This window comes from Ceratina calcarata, unplaced genomic scaffold (assembly GCF_001652005.2).
Source record: "Ceratina calcarata isolate Rehan_Ccalc_2016 unplaced genomic scaffold, ASM165200v1 scaffold1, whole genome shotgun sequence".
Lineage (NCBI taxonomy): Eukaryota > Metazoa > Arthropoda > Insecta > Hymenoptera > Apidae > Ceratina > Ceratina calcarata.
In genome coordinates, this window is record NW_017130860.1 from 98,821 (window position 1) to 119,319 (window position 20,499).

At 50.3% G+C, this 20,499-nt stretch overlaps 1 protein-coding gene across 5 annotated transcripts in view; it reads right to left on the reverse strand.

Moving 5' to 3' along the window:
- The window catches only part of Kdm3 (Lysine demethylase 3), a 77,493-nt gene that overhangs the window by 6,819 nt on the left and 50,175 nt on the right, over positions 1-20,499 (reverse strand). For 4 of the 5 annotated variants that reach the window (XM_026811951.1, XM_026812080.1, XM_026811999.1 and 1 more), the window contains 4 exons: positions 12,811-12,958; positions 4,106-4,591; positions 1,639-3,972; positions 449-671 (listed from right to left, as the gene is read on the reverse strand). In XM_026811951.1, coding sequence (XP_026667752.1) covers positions 449-671; positions 1,639-3,972; positions 4,106-4,591; positions 12,811-12,958 — 3,191 coding nt within the window. The remainder of the gene's footprint in view (positions 1-448; positions 672-1,638; positions 3,973-4,105; positions 4,592-12,810; positions 12,959-20,499) is intronic. The other variant, XM_026812035.1, reaches the window with a different exon arrangement.

Below are 20,499 nucleotides of genomic sequence, written 5' to 3' on the forward strand. Positions count from 1 at the left end.
AGAGACTCAGTGTTAAAAAGCTCATCGTATCGATTTTATTCTCATTCGCGTACGTCGGGTGCATTGCTGCTCATCATTTTATCTGGACAAGGGTAAGTGTCGCCTCGTAGAATAAATCACAAGTACGTACGGATTCGAAAAAACAGGGTAAGTGTGTGAGGATTGCGAGGCAGTCTTGCGAAAACACGAGATAGTTGTCAAACTTGGAAGAATTATCAGGAATCGAATAAAACGCGACACAAGTTTCGGTTTCGTTCGTTTCGATAACGAGGACTATGAAGAATATGCGTAATGTTACTCCTGAATGTTTCAGGTTCCCACGTAGGTCTACGAAGGACTACGGGAGGAAGGTAAGCTTACGATTGTGAAACACGGATCACTTACCCTGCAAGTGAATAGTTAGTTCACCTAATGGGAAGTCCGTTTACAAGAAGCAACGTCAACTAACCGTTTCCCGAGGAGCTGTTAGAATTGGCCATGGTATGTCGCACTCTCGACGCGGGCTGTACAGAACCCAACTGTTCGCTTGTATCGCTGGCAGAGCCAGCCTCGCTCTCGTTGCTGGACTCGCTTCCCGCTCCGGCTCCACCACCTTGTTTGTCTTCTTTTCGTCTCCGCTGGTCTTCGGCGGTTGTTTGTTGCCTCCGTGCGGCGCCCTTCTTTCGTTTTACCTACCACAGGGCACAGATTATTAAGTAGTCAGGAAGTTCATGCTCTTGCCGAAACTACTGTCGAAAACTACTAGCTTGCAGTTAAAATTTCTTTTTCTTTCTACTCAACTCGCCCCTCTCCCCATCCCTCTCTTTTCTATCGCAAGCACATAACCTAAGTATAGGAGACACGTTCTAAAAGAACAAGTCTGATGCGATAACGGAGAATCGTGAGGATCGTGAGAATCGCGTTATCTCGATTATTTTTTTAATCCAAATTGAATATGAATGATCGAAATAAATAAGTATATTATTAAGTAAGTAATTACGTTGGAGCACAGTAGATCAGATGAGGTTATATTCACCAATGCGAGGTATACGTACGAGCGATTGATGTTTTACTATTTCTATCGATCGAGAATAACACATCTTCGGAAATTGATGATCATGCGTCCACATTCGATAACCGAAGAACGAAACTACGTTAAATTAAGTACCAACGCGACCGTTAAGTATATTTCTACTTGCGGCAGTTTACGGCGTGCATCTCGAATAGCACGCCCTCTACAAACGAGATGGCATCGAAGTAAAGCGGGTAATTCAAACGCAGAACGGGCTTGTAGAACAAACTGACTATGGCTACACGACTGGACTAACTCTTATTTCTCCTTGTCTATATTATTTACGAAACGTTAATGCTGCGCGACTCGATTGGGGGGAAAAGAGAAAAACATAGTTAGGATTAAGCCAAAAGAAAATACTAATTGTAAGACACAATCTACTTATAAGTGCAAAAAGCGTGCATGCAACTATATGTACCTACACATAAAGTACGAATATGCAATGAAATGGATGAATCATAAATTCTCTTGGTTAAAGATTCGAATAGCCAGGATTCATTTAACATGGAAATAGGGATTGGAAAAGGCAAAGAGAACGAGAAAGGGTAAGGGCAAATTATATGTTTAGATACGATTTTTATAGATACCTTGGGTGGCTTTCTTTTCGGCGGAGATTTTCTCTCCGGATCGCTGCTGGAAGAGTCTTCTTGCAACGACGGTTTGGCATCAGTCGCGTGTCCGTTCAATGATTCTTTGTTCGCCGATTTTCGACCACCCTTCGAAGACACTTTACTCTTGTTGATGCTGTTCACCGCCATACTTCCGATATTGTGAATAGAATTGACGGCGCTTGGCATGCAAGTGGTGGTGGTCGAATTGTTGGAAGCATTCGAGGTATCGTTCCGATCCTTCAAGCTCACCGACGACGGTGCTTGAGAAATGTTCATAGGCAAAGTGAGGCAGGATCCGCTGCCCACGACGCCGGTCGTGTCCTCCGTGCCATCCTCACCGGAGTGCCTCTGCAGCCAAGCCTTCTTCAACTTGTGAACAGGATAGCTGGTGCTGCTCGGTGGTCTCGGTGCCGGACTATTGGACTTTTCGCTGTCGACCGTGCTACCAGGATTTGCCTTGGCGGGCGTCCCAGGTGCGCTGGGGGCTGGACTAGGTGCCGTGCTGGGCGCGGGACTCGGTACCGGCGCCGGGCTGGGCGCCGCGCTCAGAGTCGCGGTCGGATTCAAAGACGAGACGCTTCCAGTGCTCGCGGGACGAACGGATCCGTCCCCGCTGGCGGTACGAGGCGCCGGACTGACCACGGTCGCGCGGTCGCGTTCCTGCGCGATCTGCTGGCCTAGATTGGTAGGCTGAGCGAGCAGGGCAGCGGTATTGACGACGGTCGTGATCGAAGTGGCAGCCGAGGCGATCAACGGACTCGGCTCGCTGACTCTGGACAAAACCGGTGAACCGACACATTGGAGAGACAACGGTTGCGGTTCTTCTGTCCTACGCTTTTTGCAAACCTCCAAGGAAACAGGTTGACCGGTACCGCTCTCGGTCAACGAGGGGGTCGGCGCTTTCCTCTTCGGCGAGCCGGATCTCTCGACGCCGAGATCGAGCGGCTGCGTCTGGAAGGAGGCGGTGTTCAGCTGCGGTTGCGCGTGCTGCACGGTCTGCCCGGGCGGTTGCTGATGCGGACTGGTTCGATGGGCGGGATGATGCGCGGGATGCGCGATCGGCCTGGAAAGAGGCGCCGAGGCCGCGGTCGGCGGAGATCCATGAAGAGGGGGCAACGGTGGTAGCTTCGCGACCGGCATCGTCCCAGGATAGCCCCTTGACTCGTAGACGGACCTGCTGTGTGCAGGCGGCGGCAAAGGTGGAGGCGCCCCGTGATGATGAGGCACTTGCTGATAAGGCGAGCAGCTGCCGGGTTTCGAGGTGAGAGGAATCGGGGCCGCGACTGCCGTCGGTTCGGAGGCACGACAAACTGGAGTGCCGGTCATGATGCCGGAGTTCGGTTTCCCGTAGATGTGAGGTGGCGCCGGACTGCTCACCTTCGGTTTCGAGCCGGCCGACGGCGCAGCGTAATGCGAGGTCGGCGATGCCGTGGGCGGATGCGGATGTGGATGCGAATGCGGATGCGGGTGCGAATGCGAATGTGAACGCGGATGCGTGTACGGATACGAGGACTTGGCAGTGGCGTAAGGTAGACCGGGTTCCGGCCTGGTGAGATAACGTGGCTCGGGCGGCGACGGATGCGGCGGTTGATGAGGATGCTGAGCGTGTGGCGACTGTCGATTGTGCGAGTGAGCCGCTGGATGCCCGTGGGGGCTGGGTAATTGCGCCGTGGTCGTGGCTCCGCCGCCGCCGCCGCCGCTACTGCCGCTCCTGTGATGGCTCTGACCCATGTCCGGTCTCTTCGCCGCCTGCAATCCGTCCAGGTGATGAAGATGGTGCGGGCTCTGTGTCGGGCTCCTGTACTCGTACGACTTGTGTTGCGGTGGTGGCGGCGGCGGCGGAACCGACTGCACGTTCAGATATGGCATCATCTTCGGACTCGGCGAATGCTGTTGCTGCTGTTGCTGCTGCTGCGACGTCGTCGTCGTCGCGATGGCCTTTGGAAGTTCCCGGCCCTCGTTCTTCACTATTACCGAGCTCTTGTGATCGGCCAACATCGACGCGGGATTCTGGATGACCTCCCGCCCGTGGTGATCCCTTTCGAGACCCTTCCCTGCCTTGTGTGACTGTCCACCGTCGGCCTTCACCTTGACATCGTGCATGTACGAAGGCTGCGGTTGATACGTCGAATAACTGAAGAGGCCGACGTTCGGCTCGACCTTTGGCAGAGAACTGTGCGACGGTCCTACCACCGATGGCGGTTTCTCGTGCAGACTGCTGCCTACGGGAAGCGACGATTTGGACGTCCTCGAGTGCGCCGGCGGTGGCGGGTAGTCGACTTTGCCAGGCACGCTTGACGGTCGTGACACCTGCGTTCGACAATCATCGACTTTAGAATATAACGGACAGGACGCGTTTTTTTAGCTGTCAGATAAGAAGAAAAAAGATGGGGATGGGGCGGGGTAGTATGATGACCGAAGTGCGGACGTCGTAGATCATTACCTGTTGAGCGGAAGGCGCCGTCGCTGCGTAATACGCGGCCCTTTGTTGAGCCACGACGTGGTCCCTGGCCTCGACCTGCCTGTGCAATCTCTCGGCTGCAGCCAGCTGCTCCCTTATTCCCAGATTCTCCGTTTCTCGTTGACGCTGCTGCTCTCTCGCTTCTCGCTCTCTCGTCTCTCGCTCACGTTCCCGTTCCCTTTCTCGTTCCCGTTCCCTCTCTCGTTCGCGGTCGCGTTCCCGTTCCCGTTCCCGCTCTCGTTCCCTGTCCCTTTCTTCTCGCTCTCGTTGCTGCTGCTGCTGTTGTTGCTGCACCACGGTTACCTGATGCGCCGTGGCCGCACCTGCCCCAGGGTGGTGATGACCCACGTGCGCGGTCATCCCGGAATGCGCCCCGGCGTGCGTTCTACTTCCCGGAGGTGGCAACGGGATGAACGTGTTCCACGCCATCGAGGTCGATTGCATATTTCTCTGCGGAACATAAGACACCTACTTCAATAAATACTGCCAATCGGTTCGTCGGTACGAGCGATATTCTCGCGGGTCCTTCTTCGTCCGATCCCAAAACGGAAAACGCTGTTGTCTATTTCCAGCAAATACGGAAATCCTCCTAAATAGGAGGAGATCCTAACGAGAAGCTGTGCCAAGGCTCCGCGGTTGCCGGATAAAATCGGACGAGAAAGGGGGAGTAGAAAGAGCGTATCGAACGCTGTACAGTCCGTCGGGAACAGACCACGGGACCTAATTATAGTCGAGAAGAAGCAGGGTTTACATACTACGGTAATCGAGCCGTGAATAAACGAGCACGACCCACGCGTTTCGTTTGTCCAGTACTCGCGCGTCATCGTTCGATTGTTTGTATTCGTCGCACGCATGCCAACGCCAGCCATACCTCTGCTATTCTTTTTCATCATCCTACACGCTTGCAAATAGTAAATACCTATCTTGAAGGTGGAGTAAGTATGTAAATACCTATCTTCGAAAAACGAGGAAACGTAGAAGAAAGGAATGATGAATCATTCGAGATTCTCTGTCTGGGCTTCCAGTTCCGTACAAACGTGTCAGTCTAAATTGAACACGCGTTGCTATCTCGACAAAAAGTGCGAGGGAATGAGAGAGAGAAGAGATTGGACAAAAGCTCGGAACGATAGAGGGGCGGCGGTGATCAAATCCGAGAGGAATCAGCCGTAATAAAAGGCAGAACACGGCATTCGAGCTCGATCGGGGACTGACTGCCATTGGTTCGTCGACTTTCTCTTCCACGACTCTTAACCCGTGAACGTTTAATCCGGTTTTTGTTCCTCGGGCCGTGATCGCGTCATCGAGCTTCTCTTCTCCTCCTCGTCGCTTTCCGTATACGCGTACACGTTCCGCTCCAAATAATCGCGAATCGAATAAGTACTCGTCGGCGAACTCTCGTCTATTACGTATCTCGTGCGTCGTAAGTAGATAGTTCACGTCGTTAACGCGCGCTTGCGAGACGAAACGATTCTCCTCTGTATCATAAATGACGTATTCCGTAGGAAGACGAACCGACCACCGTACGACGGATGACATCGTCGAAACTATTTCTGCCGTCGCGTCGTTCGAATTAAAACCGTACAGCATTCGCTTTCGGCTCGGATCGATTACTGGGACGGCACGGCGGTAACGCGAGCGGTCGCGTCGGCATTATTCGAGCTGGCGTCACGCTTTTTAAACGCGCATCGATTTACCGCGTTTCGCAACGCAGTCACGGTTCTATCGCGTCCTAGGTAATTCCTAACGAGCACGATTCCACCGGTGAGTCTTGAGTCATCGCGAACCAACCGACGCGGTAGCGGCCGACGATCAACGCGGAGAATTACGATGCTTGCGGATCGCCACTATTCTATACTCGACTCTGACAGTGAGATCTCAGGCGACGCGACATTCGCGGTATTCGAGCTGCGCGAGAAGCTGCAACGCGATGGAAAGCTAAAAGGAAGGCAGACTAACGCGGAATGTTCTACTTATAACGCGAAACGAAAATAACTCCTGACCGGTCGCATCGTCGATGCCAGCGGATGGAAGTTGGAAAATACGAGAGAGATAAAAGATCGGAACGATCGAACAATTCCGGAGAGACGTGGATACGTATTTACTTATTTTTCATCGTCCGAACGAAAACGGGTTCTCTTTCTTTCGGTTCAGGGGGGCGTAACCCGGTTTACTCGCACGACGACGTTATTCAAGGGAAACGTTTTCGTTATTTATCGGGCTGTGAGACAGCTCGAACAGGGCGGGGGTGAATGCGAATACGAAAGAATCGCTGTCTGCGAGCGAAACGAATCAACCCCCGCCGTATTTCTGATCTGTTTCTCTCTCCCTCTGCTTCCTGTGTCCGCTGCACCCTTCTCTCTTAAGCGCACGCGCTCCCGCTTCAATTAATCCATTCGTCGATTTCCCCCTTCGACCGCAAAAGTACCGTCCCCGCCTCTCCGTTGACCCCGGCGCACGTCCCAGTCTATTTAAATTTTAATGCCACGCGGATGCCGAGGGTGGGTTTTCTGCTCGGAAAACGTCCCGCTCCCGTTTCGTTCGACGAGAAGGGAGCACTCGCTGGATATGAAAACCGAGTCTTCGTCCGGGGAGTTTCCCTTCCGGGATCGTATCGAATCACGCGTTCGAGGATGGCGCGAGCACGCGCGTGTACAGCCAGCGTATCGTGCGAAAGTAGCACGCTTAATCGGTCATCGAACGACCTCGACGGGAACATGTACATCGAGAAACTGAGACAAATATTTATTATTTGCGATATGCCAACGGGATTTATCGACGGAAATGAAAATAAGCGCAGACCGTTATCGATACCGATTCGTGTCGCGCTCACAAGTCCATCAACGCGGGGATACGATCCAATACTTTCGTTTCGACACGTCGCCGCATCGTTCCGCAATATACGGGTGGTATTTACTTACTTACATACTCGCCGATTCTATAAATCGGTCCGTCGAGTCACGAGGTTCGCTGGAAAAATTGAGCGAACCACGGCACCTTCCCGGTTCTCGCTCGATAATCAGACGCTAATTAATGGCACGACACGAAATCCTTCAAAAATATGCGATCCCAGTACGTCGTCTTCGCTAATTTACGGTTTATGTAAGTACGAAGGTACACACCGCGTATCGATTGGTTCGACGAAACGATTCTACGAAAAATCGTGATAAGGTACCGATTGCCACCTTTATCGAACACTTGTACCGCAGACTCTGAGATAAGAAAGATGAGGATTGAACGCGCGATCGAAAACACGGAATGTGTACAACGTGGAATACGGTTGTTTACGAATTCCGGACATTAAACTTCTTTGACGAGCCCTGGGGAGGAATGAAAAGGTCGCGATGGAAACGTTCGAGCAATGCCTACTCCGGCGAACGTACACGTACGCGTATGTATATTTAGTCACTGTCGTAATCGACGAGGACACCCGGGATCGAGAATCGAACGCGAACACGAACGTCGTGTCGACTGTTGCGAATAATATATATGTACATAGAGGTATATAGCAAACCGCTATCTTATCGGGACAGGCGAGCCGCGAACGTATAAATATACTTGCCAGCAAACAGATAACTGGCGAGATGATAGAGCAGATAAGAGAAGACGGAACCGAGGCCGAGTAATAATCTTTTTTACACCCGTTTCGCCCGACACTCGGCGATAACGACGTTGCGCTTAACGATTTAACGTACACTAATCTATTCGTGCCGTCTGGGTTGGCAGCAGAAGTCAGAACTACGATCAGAGGAATTCGCGTGAATCAGAGTACGAAACGTTTCGTTCGACGAAACTTGGATGGACGATTGCGAGACGCGAAAGGGGCTCGAGTAGTAGAACGGAATACGAAAGCGATTCGTCGCCGTGCGCGAGAGACGAGGGACGAGGGAAAGATGAAGGAGAGACACGGTCGTCGAGTCGAGTATCCGATAGGAAGAGGCACGCGCAGAGAATTTGCAGGCTGGCGTTATACTTAATTTCGCGCGTTTAACCGGTCGTAAGCATAATTCGAAGAAAGGATAGCGTTCATCGGGGTCGCATTAAATTTCAAACGAGCTACTCTCAAAACGGCTACGTAAGAGAGCGATAGAAGTTGCTGACGAGACTGCAGGGAAACTACTCTCCAACCTTCCTATGTATATGTGTGCGCGTACATAGGTGGGTGCTCGGTCAGCAGACGGAGAGACCTGCTGACTACGTATTCGCATTTCTAAATCTACCTCCGGAACTCGCCGTAGCCCGCAGCCGCGTGTTACGCTTCCACGGTGAAGTTCGCAAAATGAACTGGAGACTACACGAAGGGAAACAGTTTCCTGGATTTAAAAATCCCTCTGCTTCCCTTCCAGCTTTATAGCAGACGGGACGCTCGCGCGAGGATACGAATCGTAGATCAGCGCGTTGCATCTTCGAGAGAGCGAAGGATCACCTGTTTTCTCTCTTCACTCTGTTGCCCGGAGCGGAAGATAAATGGGAATAAAGAAACGTCGCGAAGAGAGAACCGAGAACAGGTGCGTCGAGAAGCATCCGTTCCGAACGGAAAAACAGGCTCGGGTGTCGACCACCACACATGGACCAAGTTAACTTTGCTAGTTTTAATTCGAACGCGACTTCCTCGAAGTTGAGTCCGCTCTCTCGTCGTGCAATCGCTTGCGCTATAAACAAGTATATGTATGTATACGTTGCACAATAAGCGGCACGCGACAAAGCCGACGTTCGAGTTTCTCTCACCGAGATCTGGATCGGTCTCGAGTCTCTCGGGTCCTCGTTTCTCGCTCGTCTTTTTACTTTCGCGTCTGACCGATACGCGCGTTCTACCTTCTACATACTAGGCATGTACACAGGCCCGAACGGATTATGTGCTCGCGCAGCCGACCGATCCGCTGATCACGTATGCGTTTACGCCGTTTTCTCCACGATGCTCGCAACGTTCCGCATCGAATGGCGTGACGAGCGCGCGTAATCTCGAGCCAATTACCAACGCGGTAACCCTGATTAATTAATCCGTGTAATTTACGAGGAAGCGCGTTTATAAATGGTACGTCCCAATTAGAATTTTTCGTACGCCGGTCGAGCCGGTTCTCGCGTGCACGTTTTGCCCCTCTCGCTCGATGGTTTCACCTTTGCAAACTCGTTTATCGTTCGCGTTAACAAATTATTCAGACCGTTTCCGCATCGTTCCGAGAGGAAATCGAGAATCGATCTTCGAAACTGGAAATTCGTGCGAGAGGAGGGCATAGTCGATGACCGGTCGTAATCCGGTTTTAGTCGATCGAAACGACGGGACGAGAAGAGAGAGGCATGAAACGAAACGAAACGAAACGAACACCGTCGAGGTCCATTGTTGCGTACCGTGGAGTGCATAATTAATGACCTTCGTGCCGGTCGAGTTTTGCATTGCAAATGTTACTTGGAAACGTTGGCGCACGCTATTCTCTTCTCTCTCTCTCTCGTTGCATAAATAAACGCGCGCGCATCGGATCCGTTGCTCGCTCGGCTCGTCGTACACGCGCTATTCGCTACACCGCGGCACAATAAACATCGCAAGAGTTTCTGGTTCGAGAGGACCGCGCCGTCAAGCCGTTTCGCTTTTCATCTGGAAGCGATCTCGGTCGGCGAGCTTTCTCAAAAATATCCCGAGTATCTCGTCTGCCAGTCTCTCCTAGTTCCCGTCGCTATCTTTAAAAGGGTCAACGAACGAAGGTCGTAAAACAAACGAAAGTGGAGACGCAAGAAACTAGTGCGTTTCGAACGAAATCATTCAGGAACGGCTGCATTTACGTATTTCCGACACGCTACTCGCCGCGTGATTCTCGGAAAGTGCCGAAGGCGGTAGTAGCTTACGAAGCCAGAGGCGGCAGACGGAGAGATACCCGTCGCAAGGTTCCACGAATCAGTGGTGAGCAAAAAAAGGCCACGAGCACAAATCGGGCCAAGTTCTCTCTCGATCGCACAGCCTTCGAACCGCTCTAGTAACGTTATTTCCTCCCGCGCGAGCTGCTCTTGCGAAACGAATAAGGCTTCGGTGAAGAGAATTAGAAAAATAGGATAAAAGTTGCGTGACTTTGTTTTCGGTACGACTGGCCGAGAAAAGTATTTATCGTTGTCCGGTTTGCGCGCACACGCTGCCCCGTTACGTACTATCGACCACGCCAGATAAACGTTATCGCATTGTAAATAAAAACGCCATTGATCGTTGAGCCTCCGCGATGGAGATTCTGACTACGTAATTGTGGGATCTCAGAAAAATCGACGATCTTTTATAAAGATAGATAATTGACGAGACTGACAGTTGTCGTTGCTGTTGTCTTTGTCAAGGCTAGCAGTCGTCGACGAGACTCGAAAAGAGACGGACGTGTTAATTTCGTTTCATATAATAAAGTCTAATTGCCCCTAAAGGTCTAGCTACACAGACGTAACGGTACCGCAATGGGAACTTAATGGGAACGTCGGTCTCCGTAGGGCGAAGAACGTAATTTGCAGTGTCATAGTCTTTAAGATAGTGGTGGGACGTAGGTAGTGGACCCTAAACAGCAGGTAGTCCAAGCAGAGTCTAGGACAAAAACGTGTAAAAATAGGGAAGCTCTGGGGTCCACGTTTGATATCGAAATGGCAGGCGTCACGTCTATGTAGACGTACCGTCACGTGTTGCAGTGCCGTCACGTCTATGTAGCTAGACCTTAAAAAGTAGCTCACTTATCGCTTAAAATCAACTTTATTCTGCATGTTCTTTGCGTTTAAGATTGCAAATAATTATTTTCGTCCACCCTCGCACTTCGCGGAGTACTTTTCGTTGCGCATTCGTCGAACGGGAACAGACACTGACCTTTCCGATCGATACGGGACGAGTCGCAAGTCCTAAGTCCAAGGTCCAACAAACGCGTAGTTTTCGTCGTCCGTTTAGAGCTAACGCGCTAACTGCTCGCAAACAACGATATCGTATTTGCGAGTCGCGTCGCGAGCGGGCATGCGCGCGTGCTTTATCGGCACAGAGATATACGTACTCGTGGCGAACGATGAATCGATCCAATTTTTCTGGAAGCCTCTCCGGCGAGTCGAGCCAATCGTCAAAACTCGAATATCGCGCGAGCTTTAAGCGGAACAGAATGGGTTAGGCCGATAAGCTGTTTTACGGGAACTTATTTATGCGGTGACGAACAAGGAGGAATTCACCGGGGCAAGACTCGAAACGCGGAAGAAACCAAGTCACGATTCAGAGCTATCGATTTAAAGAGTTCGTAGAGCCGTCCGTACGGAACGAAAGCTGGCAAACGACTGGCAGAACATTTTTCATAGGGCGGAAGGGCGCAGGTAGACTCTCGTTTCTCCACTCGAAAGGATCCCCCCGCGTGCGCTGTATGTACTAACCGTGGCCCTTCACTACCGGTGTGCTCAACGTCCCTTTGCGAGTCTCCAAAATCGGGTTCCATGCGGTAACGGTGTGTATCAATGTATCCGATTGTCGAACAAAGACAACGTTTGTTCGCCTCCACAATTTTATGATCGTAATAGAAGGAATTCCGCTGAACGAGGCTGTTATCGAAATCGATGGAAAACGTTGCAGAAAAATGAGCGTTACGATGTGTCGAGGCGTAGATAACCGGACGACGGTCGAGGGGTGAAAGAGAAATGAGAATCGCTGAATGCACGGAGGGTCACAGGTTTTGGGCGACCGTCAGGCTTGCTACGCGCACAAAAGGCAGGTGCTGGAATGCATCAGTTCCGTTCTCCCCTTCTCCCTCTCGTACTCAGCATCCCTACCTACCCGTATCCATTGCTCCGAGCACTGCCCTGGGAACCCATCCATTCTTCTTCTTTCGACGCGACGAACCCGATCGCTCTGCTCGATAATCCTTATCTCGGATCCAACAGCGGAAACTTTATTTTTCGGAAAACTTCCGTTCCTCGACTTTGTGTGTACTTAATTATCATGGAGCGAACGCTTTCGGCAGAGTTTGGTATTCGATTCAATTTCACGAAGCGATAACGAGGATATGGAAGGTTTGGAAAATTTTCAGTTACCGCCCGGCGGCGTACGTCAAGTGCGCGGAACGTTAGTCGAAAATTTCGCAAAGGGAATTACCAGCAGTTGCCGAACTGAAACTGCGGTTCCTCCCACGAGCCGCGAGAAGCTAAATCGTTTGCGAGACCGAATTTCTACAGCTTCGTTCCGTACTCGACTCTGTTTGTTCGCTATCGATTCGCAAACGAATTGGACTTTGCTGAGAGATACATGGATACTCTCTGCCTCCGGGTCAAAATCCTGGTTCGCGTCGAGCGAGTGGAGGATATAACGTTCAACGTCGATCTCGTTCCGTCTTCGTTGTTTTGCCTCCCCCTTTCGGTTACTACCACTCGAACAAATCAGTACGGATTTTCAACGCGTCTCGCTCGAGATCCGCGGCTACTTCCACGAGAAGAAGCGACTGATTGTGCTCGTTCTCGGAATTATCGTACAAGTACAGAGCATAGACGCGTCGCTAAGTCGCGTCGCCCTTGGACGTTGACTTGCATAATCGAGTACCGCACTGTCAAGTATTTAACGTCGGTACATTAACTAAACGTGGGACAAAAGTATCGTCCTTGGGTTTTCTCTTCACCAAATGTAGCAGAAGGCACAGCAAGAATGAGTATCGACGGAAAAGCTCGGAGGTGATTAAAAACGCGGGGACAAGCAATAAAGGCTCACTAACCTTTTGTTGCGCCACCCTGAGGGATTCCTCGAAGTGTTTGTGAACTGCCTCTTCGACCGCCCTCTGCTTCTCGAGCCTCTCCATTTCCACATTGGCCCCTCTCTCCCGTTCACGCTTCTCCAGCCGGGCTTCCGCTTCTCGTCGTTCCCTGAAAAACATACAAAAGTTTCAAGGTTGCGCGTGATCCTCGATCCAGAGACTCTCCTCCGCCCGCGATTATTTGTTCAATTTTACTCCGATCGGGCAACGCCGAGTTTCGTGAAACGATCCAGGGGCGAAGACGGAACACGCTTCACGGAACGTTCCGCTTCCAAGTCGGAATAAACAGGAAACGCGAACGGCTCAACGGTGTGCGTACCGGCGTAGACGGCTTTGTACGCAGACACGTCTCGCGACTCACACGCGTCAGAAGGATGACCTAATTGAAAAACAATACGACTGCCTTAGCTAGGTGGAAAGCTTTCCGTTAACGCGTCGAGATATTCCGGCCAATCTGAGCTTCACACCTAGGCAGCGCCATACTGTTTTGCGTGGGTTCAATCGAGTCACGTCGACGAGTCGCGAGACCTGTCGTCTACACGACCGTGAACGCCGAATAAGTATGACTCGTCGTCTTCTCGTTTGCTCTTTCGGCGAACGCCTCCCCTACGAAAAGTCTCGCAAAGAATGTTTCGTATTCAAAGAATGATGTACGCGTTGGTGAACCAACGTTTTCATGCTGATTTTTATGCATCTACGTACCCATGTATTTACGTGCTCGCGTTTCTTATAGATTTATCGCGACCACTCCTATTTTCGATCGTCCAGCGCCTAGCCACCGTCGATCGAGGTAAACACACGAGTACGATACCACGCGATAAAAGCGTGGGCGAGAGCGAGGACGAACAACTGGCCTGTCATTGCGATTACGTATCACTGCTTCCACCGTTTCCTCGTTCCACGCTATCCACTGCGAAGATCGCTCTAGAAATGTACGGTACGCGCCAAGCAGTTGAGGAAAACGAGACTGAGGAAAGAAATCCGAGGAAAAAAGTAGAACTCTAAACTGAAGATGGTGTGATCGAGCGCACACGCCGACCGCGCGATATTAAAAGAGAACAGTGCGATACGTAACAGCGACGACGACGGTGGATGGCTGGCTGGCGTGTTCGTGACTTTTTAACGGGCTCAACCAGATAAGCATTCATTAATGCTTGCGCAAGTTATTTATACTGTTACGTGTGCAACGCCGCGTGTTTATCTCGGTTCTCCGCCGGCGGACCTTACAACGCGGATCTCCGCGATGCGATAAATACGCCTATACGTATACAATTACCAACGCGGGTGTATTCTCCACCGTCTACGCAGGTACATGCATATTTATTGCTAGTTCGGGGAGCGTCTGCCCTCCGTACAACATCGCATCGTCCATTGAACGATAGCTAAAATCATTCTCGGTTATATAAGCTTTAGAGTTTCTCCCGTGCCGAGAGCAAATAAGACGATCGTACATTCTTCCAGTAAACGTTATCACGAAGTTCGATGACGAAAGCTGTCCAAATATTTTTATCTCGCTGTACGCTTTGCGATACGGTCTACGATTCGGAGATACGAAGATTATGAGACAAAAAATTACTTATCGCTAAACGTGATCGATCTCGGTACATATATATTTATTTATCGTTCCAGGAAGGAGAATCTTCGTGAATAGGAAATTCGCTTAGCCGAGAACAGGTAGAAAAACGATTGAGTCGCGACACGATAGAATGCGAGTAAGTAATGAGGCGAATATGGTGTCGTTATTAACGAGCGCGCAATGGGACGTAATGCACGCGATTCAGCACGCTTGGGAACAAGAGAAACAAGCCGACGAGTTTTCCAGGAGATATCGGAACGAGAACGAGAACGAAAAGAAACGTGCGTGCACTCGTGTATACCTACATACATACATACATGCATGCATGCATGTATGTATGCGCGACTTATTGTTACGCCTAGACGGGAACGAAACGGTACGAGAACCAGTTTTCCGGATCCGTGGCGATCGACATCCTTGAAACGTGGCTCGTTTGCACGGTTCCTCGTGGCATATCAATCAAGTGTGTATAAAACAATGCGCGTATCAATTTAAATTCGTGTCATTCCATCGTACCCTAGTACACGCGTGTGTTTCCTTTCCCATTTCCATTCTCATTCACGCTCTTTGTTACAAATTCCTAACAAATGTGGAAGGAGGGAGAACGAGGAAAAAACCGGACTCAACTCTTTTCAGCTCTCGTCATCGGTTTACAAGTTGCAGTTTAAGCACTTTAAAATCGATCCGCCTCGTTGGCGAACTTTACATTTTATGATTACAGTTTTCTATGTCACGGATGAAATTCGGTCGCTATAAAATAGCAGGAACAAAGAGTTGAACGTAGAGATTATTCTATGCTAATTTGCACGCTATTCCTCTGGTATTCTCTTCTCCTCAAAGCGCATCGTTTATTAAAAGTCACAAACTTTTGGTAATCGAGAAAGAAGCATGTAAACGTGTTTGGCAAACGGAATGGAAGAAAGGAGGACGGTCTGGACGAGATAGGGGAGGAGGGGACGTTCTCTTTAGCGACGCATCCTTGAAAAAAAATCGAGCAAAGGAGCGGCGAAGAGGCAGTGTAGTACGTCGCGTTGGTCGATAAACCAGTCCTAATGCCGTACGCTATTTATGTAGGTATGGGAACGAGTCGCGGACGGTGTTTAAAAAATCCAGTCCCCGGACGAAGACCGGATTGACCGGCTCTCCATCGGCCGACTCACGGCAAATAATACGTATCGCCAAAAAAGGCCTTACGCATCCTTAACTCCCGAGTCCTTTTCTTTTCTTTCGAACCACGCACTACTATTTTATCTCCTCGCAACGTCTAGATCGCGCCGCACGTTTCGACGCGTCCTACGCGTTCTTCTGTGCCTCTCGCGATCCTCTACGTTTTTGCCGACGGCTATCGCCACGGGAAACGAACGGGCATTCTCTCTATTTCGTGAACCTACTTTTGCTTTCGTTTCGAACGTTCGAATGGATCGACGAAACGAATAACTTAGCCCGTCGACCTATCGAGAGTACTTGACCACAGCTTTCCTGTTTACAGGAAGGAACTACGAGGCGGCTGGGAAATGCATAATTATTAGTATTGAAAGGAGTAAGTGCGAGGCGATGCAACGCCGTTGTATGAATTGCGGTTCAAGGCCGACCGTAAATAGTTGATAAACTCGCGACGGTAAAAGCCAAGGCGAGACGTCGTTCTCGGATAATTTGTATCGATAGAGCGGCTAGGCTGGAAATAGAAATTCCGCAACGAGCACAGTGCTTAAAGTCCGTAACGCATAGGAATTCTTTGTCGAGCGACACGCGCTGCTGCTTTGTCTTTGTGCAGTAACTACCTAAGTACCTACGGTACGCGCGTAATCCCTTCGCGCTATTTCACACGTTCCCGCCGCGCCGCCGCTTAATAATTTGTAGCGGAACGACGTGGAATCGAAGGAGCTGCGCGCCTACGTGGCCACTTACTAAAAGGGCAGCGTAAGTACATCGTCGTTATTATCGCGTGTCTATGTTCACGGAGCACGATAAAAAAAAAAACGGTCAGTCACGAATTCATTGAATATGGAGCACGGACGGGTAATGACGAAGTAGTCGCGTATACGCGTGTCGACGGCTTTATCGGTTCTCGATAGACCGAAATACGATACGGAGGGTAAGCGCGAGAGAATGGAAAAAGTTAGCTGGACGGGGAACAAAAAGAATGGGCGTAACCGCGATCGCGAAATAAACTTTTACGAGGGAAGCGGCAAATTCTTTTTTATCTTTATTCCCCTGCTTACGCACGTATCGCGAGCCAAATTAACGCTTATATTCTTACGCTTTCTGCACTCACCGTCGCGCCGCACCGTGCGATTATCATGATTTCTACGTGACGTAATTTTACCGCAGGAGCAGACAGAAACGTGTGCACCGACAAATAGGTATGTGGTTGCCTGTACGTGGAAGACTGGGAGAGGCGGAGAGGAACAGAGGGACAGCAGGGAGCAGGGAGGAGGGAAAGAAAAAGGAGAAAAGAAAGACGAGAAACGAGTTTTCGCAGTGCACACGTGGCCGGTTTTCACGGAGCACGGAGCTGGTTCTCACGGACAGACGCACACGTTCGCGCGAACCGATGCATCATTCGGACAGGTTTACTCGCTTGCCTACCTACGCGAACTTCGCGAGCGGCTGCAAGCCTCGATGTAACGGGTATATACAGTATACACACACCGGGTGAGCCACCCCGCGTGCCGCGTTTTCTGAATCTATTAAAAACGAACGCCTCACGACCTTGCGCTCGTACGCGTTCTATGGCTACTCTCGTTTATTATTCGAAGAACGTCGCACAGCGCCGAAACTGGAAACCGACTTCAAACGAAACATCGTGTGATACAGAATCGATCGTAATTCTAGCCCGGAGATTCGTCGTCAAAACGTAGAACGTGGCATGGCGTAACTATCGTATGAAATCGCTGCGTCTCGTCTTCGTCGTTTACTCGTTCCGCTTCCTCTGGTTTATGTCTAGCGGGTTATATAAAGGTTGATCGATTAGCGATACGGCGCGAACTTAATTATCGTATTTATACGAGACGCTTGTTTTCTTTTCACCGCCGACTGAAATCTTTGAAACGAGGAATAATCTCGCGATCGAGGCCGGTCGATGTAATGCGAGATCGACGGATCGACGAACGTTACGTTCGGACCCTAACGCGTCTGCGGACGTTGGACGCAGGATGTTGACTTCGGCCAATTTGGCATCGACGTTATTTCTGAACGGTGTTCAACGTATTTCGCGACATCCATAATTGCTACCGCGGCTATCTTTAGAGATGAAACGTATGCGTGAAACATTCTCGACGCGATATCGGACGGAGGCTCAGGAAAAATTCGAGGCAACCGGCAGAGTGGAAACCGGTTATGCGTAATAGTCGTTGGCCGTTCCACAGTTCCCGGAACGCTCGACGGGAACCTCCCGCTCGGTCTTCGACGAGTGTTGGTCGCTCGTAAAATCGCTGTCGCCCGCAGGACGCGCGACGCGTTACGTGCCAAAACGTCTTATAATACCTACTATCTTCGCTCTATTTTTACCACACCGAAACGGAGGAACGCTCGTTTGGCTCGGGACAGTCTCGGAAGACGGCGACGCTCGATTCGACACTATGTTTCCCTATGTATCACCCCCGCCACTATCTTTACCCAAGTGCAACCTTCGTGTCTGTAATCTAATTTTCTCTCCTCAATATCAGAATCTCGGGAAACGGATTCTCGATTGGGCCGAGTCGCGATATCGATCTTCGGTTTACGCATCGAACCTTCGTTGCGTTTACACGTGGACTCACTTAAGTTATCGGAGTTATCATGCGAATAACTTCTTTCCAAGAGTCGTATCTCTGCGTCGCGCGATATTGCATAAGCGCGATCAGTAATCAATTATAGATACTCGTTTCACGGTGCTTGTAATCAATACGCGTTAACGACGTTTTAAAACGGCTGATTCAGAGTCGTTAAATATTCATGCGCGCATTACACATTATAACGGACAGCGATGGCTCGATTATCCCTGACTCAAGTAGTCACTGCCGATAGCCTCCCGCAATTACCTGCTACGCTACGTTACGTATCCGAGTCGTTTTATCGCCGATAGTTTATATTACATTCCATCGCATAACGACAATACTTCTACTCCGTGCACACCACTATTATACGCGTCAGCGACTCGATCGGATCACGATTCGTATTTCGAGATCTAATTGGTATAATTGCGTAACGCAGTGAATCGCGGCCGGTCGTTCTTTTATTTCGTACGAAAGGAGCAAGAAATTCGGACGAATTTTTCGAGAGGATGCAACAGCAATAAATAGCATCTAACGGCGCCGCGACCGCCGTCGTGGTGCATGGCATCGTATCGTCTTACCATAAACAAATTCTCATTTATATGCGAGTTGAAGACGGGGAATCTCTTTTGTCTCTCGCGGCTCGGTGCATCCGTAAATAGAGACCGTTCCTCAGCCGACTCGTTCTCTTTCTTTTCATCTCGCCCCTTTAACTCCGAAATTTCCGTAAACATACGAAGCTGGCGCTCGGCCAAACGCTGAACGAAATACATTATTCCGCGCCGAGATAGTTGAGAAACGGATGCGCCAAATAAGCGGCCGCGTGTTCGGACAATTTAATCGTTCCCCTTCGAACCGACGCATCTTTTCTTCCTTATTCGAATCGATGGAAACACGGAAATGGGTACTCGTCAGACTCTTGTCAAACTCGTCTCCGAACCAGATTTTTCTTCCCCGCCTCGAGCGACCTCGATTTACCAGCTATACCTAGATTCTCGTCGAAAAGAACGCGTTCTGCCTTCGATCTCGCCTATTAAAATGGATTCATCGTCTCGAGCCGATTCGGTCCATAGTTCGACCGTCGGTCCACTGTCGCGCCTTGCCTTCGGTTATACCCGCCACGCTGCACGAAACGATTAAACGCTTGCATATCAAGCGTAATGTGCACGGATCGTTCGACGACTCGGGTACGCAAAGTAACGACAGTTGCGTAAGCCCGCGGAGCTTGAAAATAGCAACACCTACATACACGATACGCGTACGTGTCTACATTGGCACGGAATCGTCGAGGAAGGTCACCAGGTTGTTGAACGTGTTCTGTCCGTGGTTCGACCTGTCGTTCTTTTATTCTTCTCCTCGCCCCTCTATTTAACACCGTCGCGATCGCTAATTGCAAGTAGAAGAACGAACACGTATGTAGGCCGCGATAAACTGGCGGAGTAACTTCGGCTCGACAGACGAACAGAGGCAGAGCGTGTCGCTTGAATATCGCTTCCCAGGAAGGAAAGAGCAGCGATATTCGAGCGACACGCTCTGCCTCCGACACCGATAACGCGCAACCTGCGCGTAACACCCGACCAGAGATAAGGCCTTCGCGATATTCCGAGACAATACCGATTTTTGTCGACGGAGGATAGAATACGAAGAGTAAATGGGAAGTAACGATGTACGAACGATACGAATAACTATGTAGATAAGTGTACGTGTACGAAGATCGATGTGTAGGAGGAAGACTGTCTGCGACCTTCGGACTCGTGAAGTTAACGATGCGAGGAAGATACGACGAAACCCGGGATTCACGCAAAGTTACGATTCTTCGGGACGCGACGATGAAGAGATAAAAATGGGAGACATCTTCTTCATTGACCCAGATCGCGTCCTCTCCGGAATACAGAAGGAATAATAAAATGTATAACGAGTACGTAAGAATAGACTGGTAGAGATTTGTACTCGCGCGACGTTTCTTTATTTCTCCTAGCGAGCATGAGAGAATGAGTAGCCACAGCCAGGTACCGGAGAAGGATATTTGCGGTTATGATTCAGCAGTAGCCGCGCTCGGGAGAAAGGGGAGAAGAACCGGGTAGAAAATCGAGCAAGAAAACCGACCACCGCAACGCCGGATATAGGTACATATATACGTGTGGTACATATATGCACGCGTGTAACCGAGCGAGTCATCCGCGAGGTCGAACGCAACCAGATTCGCTTACCTCGACGATTCTCAAATTCTATGCGATTCCGTGTCGTAGACACTACTAACGAACGGAGCACGTCAACCATCTCGAGTATCAGAATCTGGACCGAACAGTAGCCGATAAG